Source organism: Bombina bombina, unplaced genomic scaffold (assembly GCF_027579735.1).
Source record: "Bombina bombina isolate aBomBom1 unplaced genomic scaffold, aBomBom1.pri scaffold_480, whole genome shotgun sequence".
NCBI classification, from domain to species: Eukaryota; Metazoa; Chordata; class Amphibia; order Anura; family Bombinatoridae; genus Bombina; species Bombina bombina.
In genome coordinates this window covers 102,095-119,002 of record NW_026512338.1, presented here as the reverse complement: position 1 = coordinate 119,002, position 16,908 = coordinate 102,095, and the positions used below count along the sequence as shown (strand labels likewise).

At 41.3% G+C, this 16,908-nt stretch overlaps 1 protein-coding gene across 1 annotated transcript in view; it reads left to right on the top strand.

The window, feature by feature from the left end:
- The window catches only part of LOC128644243 (cilia- and flagella-associated protein 46-like), a gene marked incomplete at both ends in the record, with an annotated part of 384,741 nt that overhangs the window by 270,664 nt on the left and 97,169 nt on the right, over nt 1–16,908 (top strand). Inside the window, 2 exon segments of the mRNA XM_053696926.1 lie at nt 8,155–8,244; nt 9,334–9,338. Of these exon segments, the coding sequence (XP_053552901.1) occupies nt 8,155–8,244; nt 9,334–9,338 (95 nt within the window).

Sequence of the window (16,908 nt, the reverse complement as noted above, 5' to 3'; positions counted from 1 at the left end):
AACTATTTAATAGTTACCTAGTTAAAATAATTACAAATTTACCTGTAAAATAAATCCTAACCTAAGATATAATTAAACCTAACACTACCCTATCAATAAAATAATTAAATAAACTACCTACAATTACCTACAATTAACCTAACACTACACTATCAATAAATTAATTAAACACAATTGCTACAAATAAATAAAATTAAATAAACTATCTAAAGTACAAAAAATAAAAAAGAACTAAGTTACAGAAAATAATAAAATATTTACAAACATAAGAAAAATATTACAACAATTTTAAACTAATTACACCTACTCTAAGCCCCCTAATAAAATAACAAAGCCCCCCAAAATAAAAAATTCACTACCCTATTCTAAAATACAAATATTACAAGCTCTTTTACCTTACCAGCCCTGAACAGGGCCCTTTGCGGGGCATGCCCCAAGAATTTCAGCTCTTTTGCCTGTAAAAAAAAACATACAATACCCCCCCCCAACATTACAACCCACCACCCACATACCCCTAATCTAACCCAAACCCCCCTTAAATAAACCTAACACTACCCCCCTGATGATCTTCCTACCTTGTCTTCACCATGCCAGGTTCACCGATCCGTCCTGGCTCCAAGATCTTCATCCACCCCAAGCGGGGGCTAGACATCCACTGAAGAAGTCCAGAAGAGGGTCCAAAGTCTTCCTCCTATCCGGCAAGAAGAGGACATCCGGACCGGCAAACATCTTCTCCAAGCGGCATCTTCTATCTTCTTCCATCCGATGACGACCGGCTCCATCTTGAAGACCTCCAGCGCGGATCCATCCTCTTCTTCCGACGACTAGACGACGAATGACGGTTCCTTTAAGGGACGTCATCCAAGATGGCGTCCCTCGAATTCCGATTGGCTGATAGGATTCTATCAGCCAATCGGAATTAAGGTAGGAATTTTCTGATTGGCTGATGGAATCAGCCAATCAGAATCAAGTTCAATCCGATTGGCTGATCCAATCAGCCAATCAGATTGAGCTCGCATTCTATTGGCTGTTCCGATCAGCCAATAGAATGCGAGCTCAATCTGATTGGCTGATTGGATCAGCCAATCGGATTGAACTATATTCTGATTGGCTGATTCCATCAGCCAATCAGAAAATTCCTACCTTAATTCCGATTGGCTGATAGAATCCTATCAGCCAATCGGAATTCGAGGGACGCCATCTTGGATGACGTCCCTTAAAGGAACCGTCATTCGTCGTCTAGTCGTCGGAAGAAGAGGATGGATCCGCGCTGGAGGTCTTCAAGATGGAGCCGGTCGTCATCGGATGGAAGAAGATAGAAGATGCCGCTTGGAGAAGATGTTTGCCGGTCCGGATGTCCTCTTCTTGCCGGATAGGAGGAAGACTTTGGACCCTCTTCTGGACTTCTTCAGTGGATGTCTAGCCCCCGCTTGGGGTGGATGAAGATCTTGGAGCCAGGACGGATCGGTGAACCTGGCATGGTGAAGACAAGGTAGGAAGATCATCAGGGGGGTAGTGTTAGGTTTATTTAAGGGGGGTTTGGGTTAGATTAGGGGTATGTGGGTGGTGGGTTGTAATGTTGGGGGGGGGGGTATTGTATGTTTTTTTTTACAGGCAAAAGAGCTGAAATTCTTGGGGCATGCCCCGCAAAGGGCCCTGTTCAGGGCTGGTAAGGTAAAAGAGCTTGTAATATTTGTATTTTAGAATAGGGTAGTGAATTTTTTATTTTGGGGGGCTTTGTTATTTTATTAGGGGGCTTAGAGTAGGTGTAATTAGTTTAAAATTGTTGTAATATTTTTCTTATGTTTGTAAATATTTTATTATTTTCTGTAACTTAGTTCTTTTTTATTTTTTGTACTTTAGATAGTTTATTTAATTTTATTTATTTGTAGCAATTGTGTTTAATTAATTTATTGATAGTGTAGTGTTAGGTTAATTGTAGGTAAATTGTAGGTAGTTTATTTAATTATTTTATTGATAGGGTAGTGTTAGGTTTAATTATATCTTAGGTTAGGATTTATTTTACAGGTAAATTTGTAATTATTTTAACTAGGTAACTATTAAATAGTTCTTAACTATTTAATAGCTATTGTACCTGGTTAAAATAATTACAAAGTTGCCTGTAAAATAAATATTAATCCTAAAATAGCTATAATATAATTATAATTTATATTGTAGCTATATTAGGATGTATTTTACAGGTAAGTATTTAGCTTTAAATAGGAATTATTTATTTAATAAGAGTTAATTTATTTCGTTAGATAAAAATTATATTTAACTTAGGGGGGTGTTAGTGTTAGGGTTAGACTTAGCTTTAGGGGTTAATACATTTATTAGAATAGCGGTGAGCTCCGGTCGGCAGATTAGGGGTTAATAATTGAAGGTAGGTGTCGGCGATGTTAGGGAGGGCAGATTAGGGGTTAATACTATTTATGATAGGGTTAGTGAGGCGGATTAGGGGTTAATAACTTTATTATAGTAGCGCTCAGGTCCGCTCGGCAGATTAGGGGTTAATAAGTGTAGGTAGGTGTCGGCGACGTTGTGGGGGGCAGATTAGGGGTTAATAAATATAACATAGGGGTCGGCGATGTTAGGGGTAGCAGATTAGGGGTACATAGGGATAACGTAGGTGGCGGCGATTTGCGGTCGGAAGATTAGGGGTTAATTATTTTAAGTAGCTTGCGGCGACGTTGTGGGGGGCAAGTTAGGGGTTAATAGATATAATACAGGGGTCGGCGGTGTTAGGGGCAGCAGATTAGGGGTACATAAGTATAACGTAGGTGGCGGTCGGCAGATTAGGGGTTAAAAATTTTAATCGAGTGGCGGCGATGTGGGGGGACCTCGGTTTAGGGGTACATAGGTAGTTTATGGGTGTTAGTGTACTTTAGGGTACAGTAGTTAAGAGCTTTAGAAACCGGCGTTAGCCAGAAAGCTCTTAACTCCTGCTATTTTCAGGCGGCTGGAATCTTGTCGTTAGAGCTCTAACGCTCACTGCAGAAACGACTCTAAATACCAGCGTTAGAAAGATCCCATTGAAAAGATAGGCTACGCAAATGGCGTAGGGGGATCTGCGGTATGGAAAAGTCGCGGCTGAAAAGTGAGCGTTAGACCCTTTCCTGACTGACTCCAAATACCAGCGGGCGCCCAAAACCAGCGTTAGGAGCCTCTAACGCTGGTTTTGACGGCTACCGCCGAACTCTAAATCTAGGCCTCAGTGTTTACTGTCTCTTTAATTCTGCAGAAATGGTTAATTTTTATCATAAAGCTTGATTACTGCCACAAAAATTAATACCTGCTGAGTTGTATTTTATTTAGTAGTATATAGTGGATAAGGGATCTTAGCACTTCTGATAAATTTAGAAAGCAGTTAAATAAGATTAGATTCTTCATTTGAATTGGGCTATTTTAAATTTCGAGAGATTACTATATTTGTAAGTGTTCTGGCCTCTAACAATAAACGTTTTCAATAAACCAATAAAACAATATGTTTCTCTTTTTCTTGTGAAAGGTATATGGTGGCTGTCAAGTATTTATTATGCCAGTGAAAGTGGTCTGGGATTGGTCAATTATATTCAACTATCCAAAAGATATGAAAAAAACATATATTTCTCTTGTAAGGTGTATCCAGTCCACGGATCATCCATTACTTGTGGGATATTCTCATTCCCAACAGGAAGTTGCAAGAGGACACCCACAGCAGAGCTGTAATATAGCTCCTCCCCTAACTGTCATAGCCAGTCATTCTCTTGCAACTCTCAACAAGCAAGGACGTTGTAGGAGAGAGTGGTTAAATTCCTCAAAGTTCCGTCGTTCAAGATGGAAACTATTCGTACCATCCTACCACTGATCCAGGAGGGTCAATATATGACTACAGTGGATCTAAAGGATGCTTATCTTCACATTCCGATACACAAAGATCATCATCGGTTTCTCAGGTTTGCCATTCAAGACAGGCATTACCAGTTGTAGCTCTTCCCTTGGGATTAGCTACAGCCCCAAGAATCTTTACAAAGGTTCTAGGGTCGCTTATGGCGGTCCTAAGGCCGCGGGGCATAGCAGTAGCCCCTTATTTAGACGACATCCTGATACAGGCGTCAAACTTCCAAATTGCCAAGTCTCATACGGACGTAGTACTGGCATTTCTGTGGTCGCATGGGTGGAAAGTGAACGAGGAAAAGAGTTCTCTATCCCCACTCACAAGAGTTTCCTTTCTAGGGACTCTGATAGATTCTGTAGAAATGAAAATTCACCTGACGGAGTCCAGGTTATCAAAGCTTCTAAATTCCTGCCGGGTTCTTCATTCCATTCCGCGCCCTTCGGTGGTTCAGTGTATGGAAATAATCGGCTTAATAGTAGCGGCTTAATGGTAGCTTAATGATTACACAGATTTGTCCCCTCAACTGAATCTGGACCAAGAGACCAGGGATTCTCTTCTCTGGTGGCTATCTCGGGTCCATCTGTCCAAAGGTATGACCTTTCGCAGGCCAGATTGGACAATTGTTATGACAGATGCCAGCCTTCTAGGTTGGGGTGCAGTCTGGAATTCCCTAAAGGCTCAGGGATCGTGGACTCAGGAGGAGTCTCTCCTTCCATTAAATATTCTGGAACTAAGAGCGATATTCAAGGCTCTTCAGGCTTGGCCTCAGTTAGCAACTCTGAGGTACATCAGATTTCAGTCGGACAACATCACGACTGTAGCTTACATCAACCATCAAGGGGGAACGAGAAGTTCCCTAGAGATGTTAGAAGTTTCAAAAATAATTCGCTGGGCAGAGATTCACTCTTGCCACCTATCAGCTATCCATATCCCAGGTGTAGAGCACTGGGAGGCGGATTTTCTAAGTCGTCAGACTTTTCATCCGGGAGAGTGGGAACTCCATCCGGAGGTATTTGCACAACTGATTCATCGTTGGGGAAAACCAGAACTGGATCTCATGGCGTCTCGCCAGAACGCCAAGCTTCCATGTTACGGATCCAGGTCCAGGGATCCCAAGGCGACACTGATAGATGCTCTAGCAGTGCCCTGGTCTTTCAACCTGGCTTATGTATTTCCACCGTTTCCTCTGCTCCCTTGACTGATTGCCAAGATCAAGCAGGAGAGAGCATCGGTGATTCTGATAGCACCTGCGTGGCCACGCAGGACCTGGTATGCAGATCTAGTGGACATGTCATCCTTTCCACCATGGTCTCTGCCTCTGAAACAAGACCTTCTACTTCAGGGTCCTTTCAACCATCCAAATCTAATTTCTCTGAGGCTGACTATCTGGAGATTGAACGCTTGATTTTATCAAAGCGTGGCTTCTCCGAGTCAGTTATTGATACCTTAAGACAGGCACGAAAGCCTGTCACCAGGAAAATTTACCATAAGGTATGGCGTAGATATCTTTATTGGTGTGAATCCAAGGATTACTCATGGAGTAAGGTCAGGATTTCTAGGATATTATCTTTTCTCCAAGAAGGTTTGGAAAAAGGATTGTCAGCTAATTAAGCGTCTGGCAGATGTTCCAGACGTTCAGGCATTTTGTCAGGCTTTAGTTAGAATCAAGCCTGTGTTTAAACCTGTTGCTCCACCATGGAGCTTAAACTTGGTTCTTAAGGTTCTTCAAGGAGTTCCGTTTGAACCTCTTCATTCCATAGATCAAGCTTTTATCTTGGAAAGTTCTTTTTTTGGTAGCTATTTCCTCGGCTTGTAGAGTCTGAGCTATCTGCCTTACAATGTGATTCTCCTTATCTGATTTTTCATATGGATAAGGTAGTCCTGCGTACCAAACCTGGGTTCTTACATAAGGTGGTATCTAACAAGAATATCAGTCAAGAGATTGTTGTTCCATCCTTGTGTTACACAATCTGGACGTGGTCCGTGCTTTAAAGTTTTACTTACAAGCTACTAAAGATTTTCGTCAAACATCTGCTTTGTTTGTTGTCTACTCTGGACAGAGGAGAGGTCAAAAGGCTTCGGCAACCTCTTTTTCTTTTTGACTAAGAAGCTTAATCCGCTTAGCCTATGAGACTGCTGGACAGCAGCCTCCTGAAAGGATTACAGCTCATTCCACTAGAGCTGTGGCTTCCACTTGGGCCTTTAAAAATGAGGCTTCTTTTGATCAGATTTGCAAGGCGAAGACTTGGTCTTTGCTTCATATTTTTTCAAAATTTTACAAATTTGATACTTTTGCTTCTTCAGAGGCTATATTTGGGAGAGAGGTTTTACGGGCAGTGGTTTCTTCCATTTAAGTTCCTGCCTTGTCCCTCCCTTCATCCGTGTACTTTAGCTTTGGTATTGGTATCCCACAAGTAATGGATGATCCGTGGACTGGATACACCTTACAAGAGAAAACACAATTTATGCTTACCTGATAAATTTATTTCTCTTGTGGTGTATCCAGTCCACGGCCCGCCCTGTCATTTTAAGGCAGGTAATTTTTAAATTTAAACTACATTAACCACTGCACCCTATGGTTCCTCCTTTCTCGGCTTGTTTTCGGTCGAATGACTGGCTATGACAGTTAGGGGAGGAGCTATATTACAGCTCTGCTGTGGGTGTCCTCTTGCAACTTCCTGTTGGGAATGAGAATATCCCACAAGTAATGGATGATCCGTGGACTGGATACACCACAAGATAAATAAATTTATCAGGTAAGCATAAATTGTGTTTTCCCCTCCCTGTGATATACAGAATAAAACAACCATATACTCCACTATTAGGGATATTTGGGAAAGGGGGAGTCTCAATTTCATAGAAGACATTTTATGCTTCTATATTTGTATTGTGACCATCATAATAATAGAAATCGGATTGCAGTAGCCTTTGTACAAACATCATTCTGTTTTCTTCTAAAAAAGTATACAAAACTGCATATCATTATAATTATGATAATGTGGAATGTACGGATTGGGGAAATTTCTGATGCTTCTTACATTTGCTAAAGTGACAACTTTTTGCATACTTCTGTCCAGTATACAGGTAAAAAGACAACTAATTTTTATGTCACTTACCGAAAATATGTAGCAAAAACAAAGTCAATACATACTTGATAAAAGAAAATGTCATATAGACATATACGAGTAAACAGTATGGACATATTTTCCCTTGGGCACATGTATGGTGAGTGCAACAATGCTTTTAATTACATTTCATATCATCTGTAAGTGAAATATACAAAAATCTGAACTTGAAGTCCCTTTTTATGGTGGGTCACTGAAAAATAAATACCCTTCCCCTGAAAGAAATATTTTATGAAGTGGGTACACACGCTAAGGAAGGGCATTTGATACAAATACATACATGAGGTGCCAGAGAAGATTATATCTAGACACTTGGCATGTATATCCATCCCTGCATACTAAACATCCATGTTGGTTGAATTCACTTCACTTATCCCAAAATGCTGCAGATAAGGTATAGATATTCAAGAAGCCATTTTTTTAAAACTTTAAAGGACGACTAAATTCAGTAGAATTGCTTGATTAACAAGTGCATAATAAAAATACAATAATTTAACACCTGCTCTGAATTTCAAATAAGCCATAGATTATTTTCTTGTCAAATTAATTTTCTTTCCCATTTTCCGGCCCCCTGAATCATGTGACAGACATCAGCCAATCATAGACTAATATACGTATACCCTGTGAGTTTGTGTACATGCTCAGTAGGAGCTTGCTCCCCCGAAAGTGTGAATATAAAAAAAGATAATGAAAGTAGTTTGGAAAGTGTCTTAAAACTGCTGCTCTTTCTGAATCATACAAGTTCATTTTGACTTGAGTGTCCCTTTAAATTCTCTAAACGTAGAGCACAAGGGGAGAAGGGTATGAAACAAGATACACATGGAATTAGATTTTTTTTCTTTCTCCGATAATCATCATTCTTTCAACAGACAGTTTTGATATTATTGATCAGCCAACAAAATATATTGCCATTTTCTCTGTTAAGATGAGACAAAATATAAAATATCATATTTAAGTGTGTGAACAGACAATACTAGACAGCAGAAATATTCAATATGTCTTTGTTCAGTTGAAAAATCAAATTAGATTTAACTGAAAAATGATGGGTTTCTCAAGATGATGGAATTCACTATGGAATCCTCTATTGCTAGAGCTGATAGTTTGGGTGAATTGGCAAGTAATACAATAAACACTTTTATTTTTACTTCTTAGGCAAATATCTCCACTGCTCTCGGCATCTGAGTCTGGTAAAGTAAAGTCTAGAGACAAAGAAGAAAAAACAACAGAATCCGATAGATCTAAGTCCAGAATAAAACAGCAAAAATCAACAGAAGCTCCAAGTATGTCTTAATTAGTTAAAGAATAGTTGTTGTTTGGGGTTTGCTATAGCTGAGTTTTTTTTTATACGTAGTAGCTTAAAGACCCTTTTCTATTGAATATAGTGGAAAAACAGATAAAAAGTATATTCATAATTAAAAATTGCTTCAGATCCAAGTTAAAATTTATTCATAGTATACTTAAAGATGAAAAGTCTTCTCTAGTGAAAACAAGTGCTTCAGTTTCTGTTGAGCATATTGTGAGATTCTTATACAATTTTGTGAATAAACTACCTTGAATCACATACGAATTGTTAGGTTTTTAATTATCAAAGAGGCCTTCCATTCCATCAGTCTTGTCAAAGGGTTATTTGTCAAATTCAATTAAAAAATGGAAGAAATTGTTAATTAACCCAACTGCTATTTTATAATTTTGATAAATAGACTCTATAGAATGACAAATTATTTAGTAATAATTTTGGGGACACTTAGAAATAGAGGAGTCAATTCCAATCTTTCCGATATCAGCTTCTGATTAATTGGTTTTGGTTTCGGCCAATATGGGAAGCATGCTTTCTTTCATACATATGGTTAAGAGTTCATGATCCATTACTCCTGGGAATTAGTCTTCCCTGCCACTAGGAGGAGGTTGTGCCTCCTTTTTCACTTTAAGGGGAATCAGTGACAGACCTTCCACAAGTGTTGCAGGGACTAGTCCTTTGCCCCCTCCTGTTGGTTCTTCAGTATACTTGTATTCCGTTCTAATGCTGCTCTTTTTTATAGATATAACTACTTCCTATGTTTGTTTTTTACAGGGAAGTGCGACACCAGGTATGAAGAATTGTATCTGTTATTATTATTATCAGTTATTTGTAGAGTGCCAACAGATTCTGCAACGTTTTAAACATAGCCAGTATACAAGATAGCAGTTATAGGGATCAAATGGGTAGAGGGCCCTGCCGAGAGTTTTACTGTTGTAGTCGGCTCTTATGAAGGTGATCTACAAACAGCTGGGCTCATATGCTTACATTTCTAAGGGGTTCAAGGGGAAAGCAATGGAGTTAGGAAAGGTTAGTGTAGGTTTTATGCATCTCAAAATAATAGTCTTTAGGGAGTGCTTGAAGCTTTTAAAACTAGGGGAGAGTCTTGTGGAGCGAGGCAGAGAGTTCCACAAGATAGGAGCCAGTATGGAGAAGTCCTGTAAACAGGAATGTGAGGAGGTAACAAGAGAGGAGGAGAGTAGGAGATTGTGAGCAGAGTGAAGGGGACGGGAGGGAGAGTATCTAGAGACGAGGTCTGAGATCTAGGGGGGAGCAGTGCAGTTGAGGCCTTTGTATGTCAGAGTGATAATTTTGTGTTTAATCCTGGAGGCAAGATGAAGCCAGTAAAGGGATTGGCAGAGAGGTGCAGCAGATGATGAGTGACGTGTAAGAAATATGAGCCTGGCAGAGGCATTCATTATGGATTGTAAAGGAGCTAAGCGGCAGCTAGGGAGACTAGAGAGGATGGAGTTGCAGTAGTCGAGGCGGGAAAGGATGATCGAGTGGATTAAAAGTTTAGTTGTCTTGTGTAAGGAAACGTCTAGTTTTAGAGATGTTTTTAAGGTGGAAGTGGCAGGTTTTAGCCAAGGATTGAATGTGAGGAGTGAAAGAAAGAGCTGAGTCAAGTGTGACCCCAAAACATCGGGCATGCAGGATAGGGGTAATGATAGAGTTATCAACAGTTATAGAAAAGTGGGGGGTGGAGATTTTGGAGAAAGGGGAAAAAATAATGAGCTCAGTTTTGGAGAGATTTTCTTAAGGTACTGAGAGGACATCCAAGATGAGATATGAGAAAGACAGTTGGTGACACAGGTTAGCAAAGAAGGAGATAGGTCTGGTGCAGAGAGGTAGATTTGGGTGTCATTGGCATATAAATGATATTGAAACCCATGGAACTTTATTAAGGAACCTAATGATGACGTGTAGATTGAAAAGAGAAGGGGAATGAGGACAGCGCCTTTCGGTACCCCAACAGAAAGTGGTAATGGGGCAGAGGATGCCACAGAGGCGGCTACACTAAAGGTACGGTTAGATAGATAGGAAGAGAACCACGAGAGAGCTGTGTTGCAAATGCCGAAAGATTGGAGGGTTTAGAGCAAAAGAGGGTGGTCGACAGTATCAAAGACTGCAGACAGATCCAGGAGGATAAGCAGAGAGAAGTAGCCTTTGGATTTTGCTGTAAGTAGGTCGTTGGTAACCTTAACAATTGCTGTCTCTGTGGAGTGATGGGGACGAAATCCAGATTGCATTTGGTCAAGGAGGAAGCTTAATGTAAAGAAATGGGATAGACGTGTATATACTAGCTTTTAAAGAAGCTTTGAGGCAAGAGGGAGTAGGGAAATAGGGCGGTGGTGGGAAGGGGAAGTTGGATTGAGAGAAGGTTTTTTTGAGGATAGGTGTGACAAATGCATGTTTTAGAGATGAGGGAAATATGCAAGTGCTGAGGGAGAGGTTGAAGATGTGTGTGAGTATAGGGGTAAGGATAGAAGAGAGGGAGGGAAGTAGCTGTGAGGGGATGAAGTCAAGGGGACAGTTAGTGAGGTGAGAGGACAGTATAAGGGCAGAAACTTCTTCCTCTGTAACAGGGGCAAAATAGCTTTTGAGGGGGTGGGAGATTGGTAATATGTTGACAGCTGATTTCATTTCTGATGGAGTCAATTTTGTTATTGAAGTGGCTGGCAAAATCTTGAACTGAGAGAGAAGTTGTATTAGGAGGTGGGGGTGGGATGAGAATAGTATTGAACGTGGAGAACAGATGTTTTAGGTTTGAGGAAAGAGTAGAGATAAGAGTAAAGAAGTAATGTTGTTTATAAAGATTAAGGGCAGAATAGTAGGAGTTCAAGATGAACTTGTAGCTGAACTCCGATATATTCTCCAGTGTCGCTCAGCAATATGGGAACATCTGCATATGTACAGTGTCAGAGGAGTATGCCAGGGCTGAGGATAAGAGTGTGGTTTCCGAACTATGGTAGGTGGGGCCAGATTGTCAAGGACTGATGTAAGGGTGGAGTAATAGTGGCAGATAGATTGGTCAGGGCAGGAAAAAGAGGGGATGGAAGAGAGGAGAGGTTCAAGAGAGCTAGCGAGCTGTTGCTGATCTAATGACTTAATGCTTTTGTGAAGTTTGGTGTGAGGCATAGAAAAAGGGAGAGTTGTAGGGAGGGATGTGATGTTGCAAGTGAGGAGATGATGGTCAGAAAGAGGAAAAGGGGAGTTTGTGAAATTTGAGTGCATCAATAGCTGAAAATCAGACCAAGGGAGTGACCATCTTTGTGAGTGGAAGAGTCAGTCCATTGTGACAGGCCAAAAGAGGAAGTTGTTTTGCAGAGGAGGAAGTGGGATTGCCAAGAGGGATGTTAGGGTCGCCAAGAATGAGGATGTCACGGCATGGCTGGATACTTACCCGCTCCTGGCTTCCAGTGGCATCCTAGAGGTGGTGCGATAACGGTCTCTGCCTCCCGGGCCTCCTATCGCCGGCCTACGACTGTCCTCCCCTCTCCTCGCCGCCAAATTTTGCAGTGAACGTGCCGTTGCGGTAGAATGGCGGCCGCCACGTGGACTCAGCGTTTAAGCATAGGAATGGAGGAGTGGTCTGATGGAGGGAGAGCAGGCCAGGGTCTCTGGGAAAAACCAAGATGGCGCTGAGTCCCTGACCTCCTCTTTTTGACCCTGCTTGCTCCACCTACTGAGGGCAGGTGACCGGTCATGTGACTTAGTTTCCCTATATATTCTCAGCATGTTCCCCAGTCAGTGCTTGGTTATTTTCCTGGTTCTGGAGTTCTAACCTTGTATTTTGTCTGTGTTAACTCTGATTCCGTTATACAGATTTCCTGGTTTCTGACTTCGGATTGTCCTTTTTCTTCGCCTGCCTGCCCTAACTTCGGATGTTTTGACTTTGTCTCTGTCTTTGCCCTTTCATTCATATTAAAGGCCTCCGTGCCACCACTGACCTTTCAGGATCCTGTATCCACTCCCAGGATTTCCTGAAGGTTGTGATTGTAAGGAAGTGCTGTTCCGCTGGATCTGGGTTCCAATACAATACAAAAACCCTATGTGGGTTGTTACAGAGGGGAGGTGTGTGTTAGGAAAGGAAATAAGATAACCAGGCAGCAAAGTGATCAAGAAATTGAGTTGAAGAGCCAGGGGGGTGGTATATGACTGCAACACGTATAGAGAGGGGAGAGAATAAGCGAATCACATGTGCTTCAAATGAAGAAAATGCGAAGGAAGAGATGGGTTGCATTTGTTGAAAGGTGCAACGAGAGGAAAATAAAATACCTACACCACCTCCTTGTCTATTACCAGACCTAGGAGTGTGCCTTAAGTGGAGACCCCCATGTGACAGTGCAGCAGTGGATGCTGTGTCTGCAGCAGAGAGCCAGGTTTCTGTGAGATCCAGAAGGTTGAGAGAGTGGGAGATAAAGAGGTCATGGATAGAAGTGAGCTTGATGCAAACGGAGTGAGAGATCCAGAGTGCACAAGTGAAGGGGTAATGGCTTTAGATGCAAGAGGAATAAGATTAAGGTTACCTGAGTTTTGTTTTTTGAGGTCTATTGAAAGGCACACATGGGTGTGCAAGGCTAGGAAGTTTTGGGGATCAGGATTAGGGGAGATGTCACCAGCTAGTATGAGCAAGAGGGAGAGTGACATGAGATGCAGATTTGCAGTAATGAGATGATTTTTGGGATGAGGTGCAAGGGGGAGAGAGTGTTTAGGAATGTGTGAAGTTCATGAATACAAAAGTAAGGTATGGTTAAGAGAGATGGGCTAATGAACAGTGCAGGTGGTGAGGGGGAAGGAGTAATTGAATAAATTAGTTTGTTATAGAGACAAAAGGTAGTAAAAGGAATATGAAGATATTGAGCATTGTTATAAAAGAGGGAAACAGTGGCTAAAACACTGATGTTCAACAGTGTCTGAAATGCTGGCTGTTATCCCTCCTTCAAGTAAGTGTAAAAGGTCAGTTATTAATTTGTGTTCTAGTATTTATAAACCTCCTGAAACTGATGTTACTGCTAATGTTTCTGATGTGTCTTCAGAGGTCGAGGTTTTCTCTGATGATCAGAGGTCTTCCTCTGTTTAAATTGAACATATTCATTCTCTTTTAAAGGAGGTTTTTTGCCTACTTTGTAGGTAAAGTATCTTAAGGTGGCTGAGGATAAAAATTCTAATAATTTAGATGATATCTCTAAACCTTTAGTTTACAACAGTTCTGCGTGTCGTCCTGTCAGTAATCAGATCTCAGGTTATTGCTTTGTTTCCTTACCTGGACAATATATTGGTTCAAGCTCCATCTTTACATTTAGCAGAATCTCACACCAACAGAATGTTGTTTTTTCAACAGCATGGTTGGAGAATGATATTTCCAAAAATGTCTTCGGTTCCTCAGACAAAGGTTACTTTTCTGGGGGTATAAATACTTTTGGTTGCCATGAGAACATCTTTAACAGAACAAAGAAGATTAAAGCTGGTATCAGCTGTTTAAACCTTCCGTCTCTTTCTTTTCCTTCAGTCGCTTTTTGCCTATAAGTGTTAGTTCTCATGATTGCTGCATCAGATGCTATTCCGTCATGTGCTTCTTCAGCTTTGTATGCTTCATCAATGGTGCAGGGATCATACTCAGCTTTCTCAGTGAATTATTCTAGATCTCAGAACAGTTTAGTCTCTGTCTTGGTGGATGGATCATCACCTTATGCAGGGGGCTTCTTTTGCTCGTCCTTCTGTGACTCTGATCACTAAAGATGGAAGTCTTTCAGGTTGGGGAGCTGTCTGGTGGTCTCTGAAGGCACAAGGTGTTTGTGCTCCTTGGAAGGCTAGGTTGCCAGTAAATATTCTTGAACTGACATTTTCAGAGCTCTTCTGAGTTGGCTTTAGTTGAAGAGGGAGTCTCATCTCTGTTTTTAAACAGACAATGTCACAGCAGTGGCTTATATCAATCATCTAGCGCAAACTCGCAGTTCCCTAGCCATGAGGGAAGTGTCCGGAATTCTCTCATGGGCAGAAACCAATCTTTGTCTAATTTCTGCTGTTCATATTCCTAGAATGAACAACTGGGAAGCAGATTTTCTCAGTTGTCAGTCTCTGCATCCAGGAAAATGGTCTCTCCATCAGAAGGTTTTCTGTCAGATTGCGGATCTTTGGTTGCTCCCAGAGATAAATACCAAACTTTCCAGGTACTTTGTGAGGTCCAGGGATCCTCAGGTGGAGTTTGTGGATGCTCTAGTAGCTCCTTGGCCCTTTCATCTTGCCTATGTGTTTCCTCCCAGAGTAATTTCCAAAATCAGGCAGAAGGAATCATCAGTTATTCTGATTGCTCCAGCTTGGCTTTGCATGGTTTGTTATGCAGATCTGGCTCAGAAGTCCAGTTGCCACCTTGGCCTCTTCCACTTTGGCCATACCTCTTGTTTCAAGGTCCGTTTTTTTAATCCAGATCTCAAATCTCTTAGCTTGATGGCTTGGAGATTGAACGATTAGTTCTAAGACATAGAGTTTTTTTCTTATTCTGTGATTAAGGCTCTGATTCAGGATCAAAAGCCTTTGATGAGGAAAATTGATCATAAATGTTTTTTCTTGGCATGCTTTTAGAATTCCTAGAATTTTGCAGTTTCTTCAGAATGGTCTTGATAAGGACCTATTTTCCTTTTCTTTGAAAGGGCAGATATCCACTCTTTTAATTTTGTTTCATAGGAAGATTGCTAATCTTCCTGACATTCATAGGTTTGTTCAGTCTTTGGTTTGTATGCTTCGTCAATGGTGCAGGGATCATACTCAGCTTTCTCAGTGAATTATTCTAGATCTCAGAACAGTTTAGTCTCTGTCTTGGTGGATGGAACATCACCTTATGCAGGGGGCTTCTTTTGCTCGTCTTTCTGTGACTCTGATCACTAAAGATGGAAGTCTTTCAGGTTGGGGAGCTGTCTGGTGGTCTCTGAAGGCACAAGGTGTTTGTGCTCCTTGGAAGGCTAGGTTGCCAGTAAATATTCTTGAACTGACATTTTCCGAGCTCTTCAGAGTTGGCTTTAGTTGAAGAGGGAGTCTCATCTCCGTTTTTAAACAGACAATGTCACGGCAAAGGCTTATATCAATCATCTAGCGCAAACTCGCAGTTCCCTAGCCATGAGGGAAGTGTCCGGTATTCTCTCATGGGCAGAAACCAATCTTTGTCTAATTTCTGCTGTTTATATTCCTAGAATGAACAACTGGGAAGCAGATTTTCTCAGTTGTCAGTCTCTGCATGCAGGAAAATGGTCTCTCCATCAGAAGGTTTTCTATCAGATTGCGGATCTTTGGTTGCTCCCAGAGATAAATACCAAACTTTCCAGGTACTTTGTGAGGTCCAGGGATCCTCAGGTGGAGTTTGTGGATGCTCTAGTAGCTCCTTGGTCCTTTCATCTTGCCTATGTGTTTCCTCCCAGAGTAATTTCCAAAATCACGCAGAAGGAATCATCAGTTATTCTGATTGCTCCAGCTTGGCTTTGCATGGTTTGGTATGCAGATCTGGTTCAGAAGTCCAGTTGCCACCTTGGCACGTTTTTTTAATCCAGATCTCAAATCTCTTAGCTTGATGGCTTGGAGATTGAACGATTATTTCTAAGACATAGAGATTTTTTCTTATTCTGTGATTAAGACTCTGATTCAGGATCAAAAGCCTTTGATGAGGAAAATTGATCATAAATGTTTTTTCTTGGCATGCTTTTAGAATTCCTAGAATTTTGCAGTTTCTACAGAATGGTCTTGATAAGGACCTATTTTCCTGTTCTTTGAAAGGGCAGATTTCCACTCTTTTTTAATTTTGTTTCATAGGAATTGCTAATCTTCCTGACATTCATAAGTTTGTTCAGTCGTTGGTTTGTATTAAGCCTGTTATTAAGTAAATTTATCCACCTTGGAATCTTAGGCCTAGATTTAGAGTTGGGCGGTATTTGTGAAAACCAGCGTTAGAGGCTCCTAACGCTGGTTTTTACCGCCCACTGGTATTTGGAGTCAGTCAGGAAAGGGTCTAACGCTCACTTTGCAGCCGCGACTTTTCCATACCGCAGATCCCCCTACGCCATTTGCGTATCCTATCTTTTCAATGCGATCTTTCTAACGCCGGAATTTAGAGTCTTGGCTGAAGTGAGCGTTAGAAATCTGACGACAAAACTCCAGCCACAGAAAAAAGTCAGTAGTTAAGAGCTTTCTGGGCTAACGCCGGTTTATAAAGCTCTTAACTACTGTGCTCTAAAGTACACTAACACCCATAAACTACCTATGTACCCCTAAACCGAGGTCCCCCCACATCACCGCCACTCTATTAAAATTTTTTAACCCCTAATCTGCCGCTCCGTACACCGCCGCAACCTACATTATCCCTATGTACCCCTAATCTGCTGCCCCTAACACCGCCGACCCCTATATTATATTTATTAACCCCTAATCTGCCCCCCATAACGTCGCCGCCAGCTACCTACAATAATTAACCCCTAATCTGCCGACCGCATCTCACCGCTACTATAATAAAGTTATTAACCCCTAATCCGCCTCACTCCCGCATCAATAACCCTATAAGAAATAGTATTAACCCCTAATCTGCCCTCCCTAACATCGCCGACACCTAACTTCAATTATTA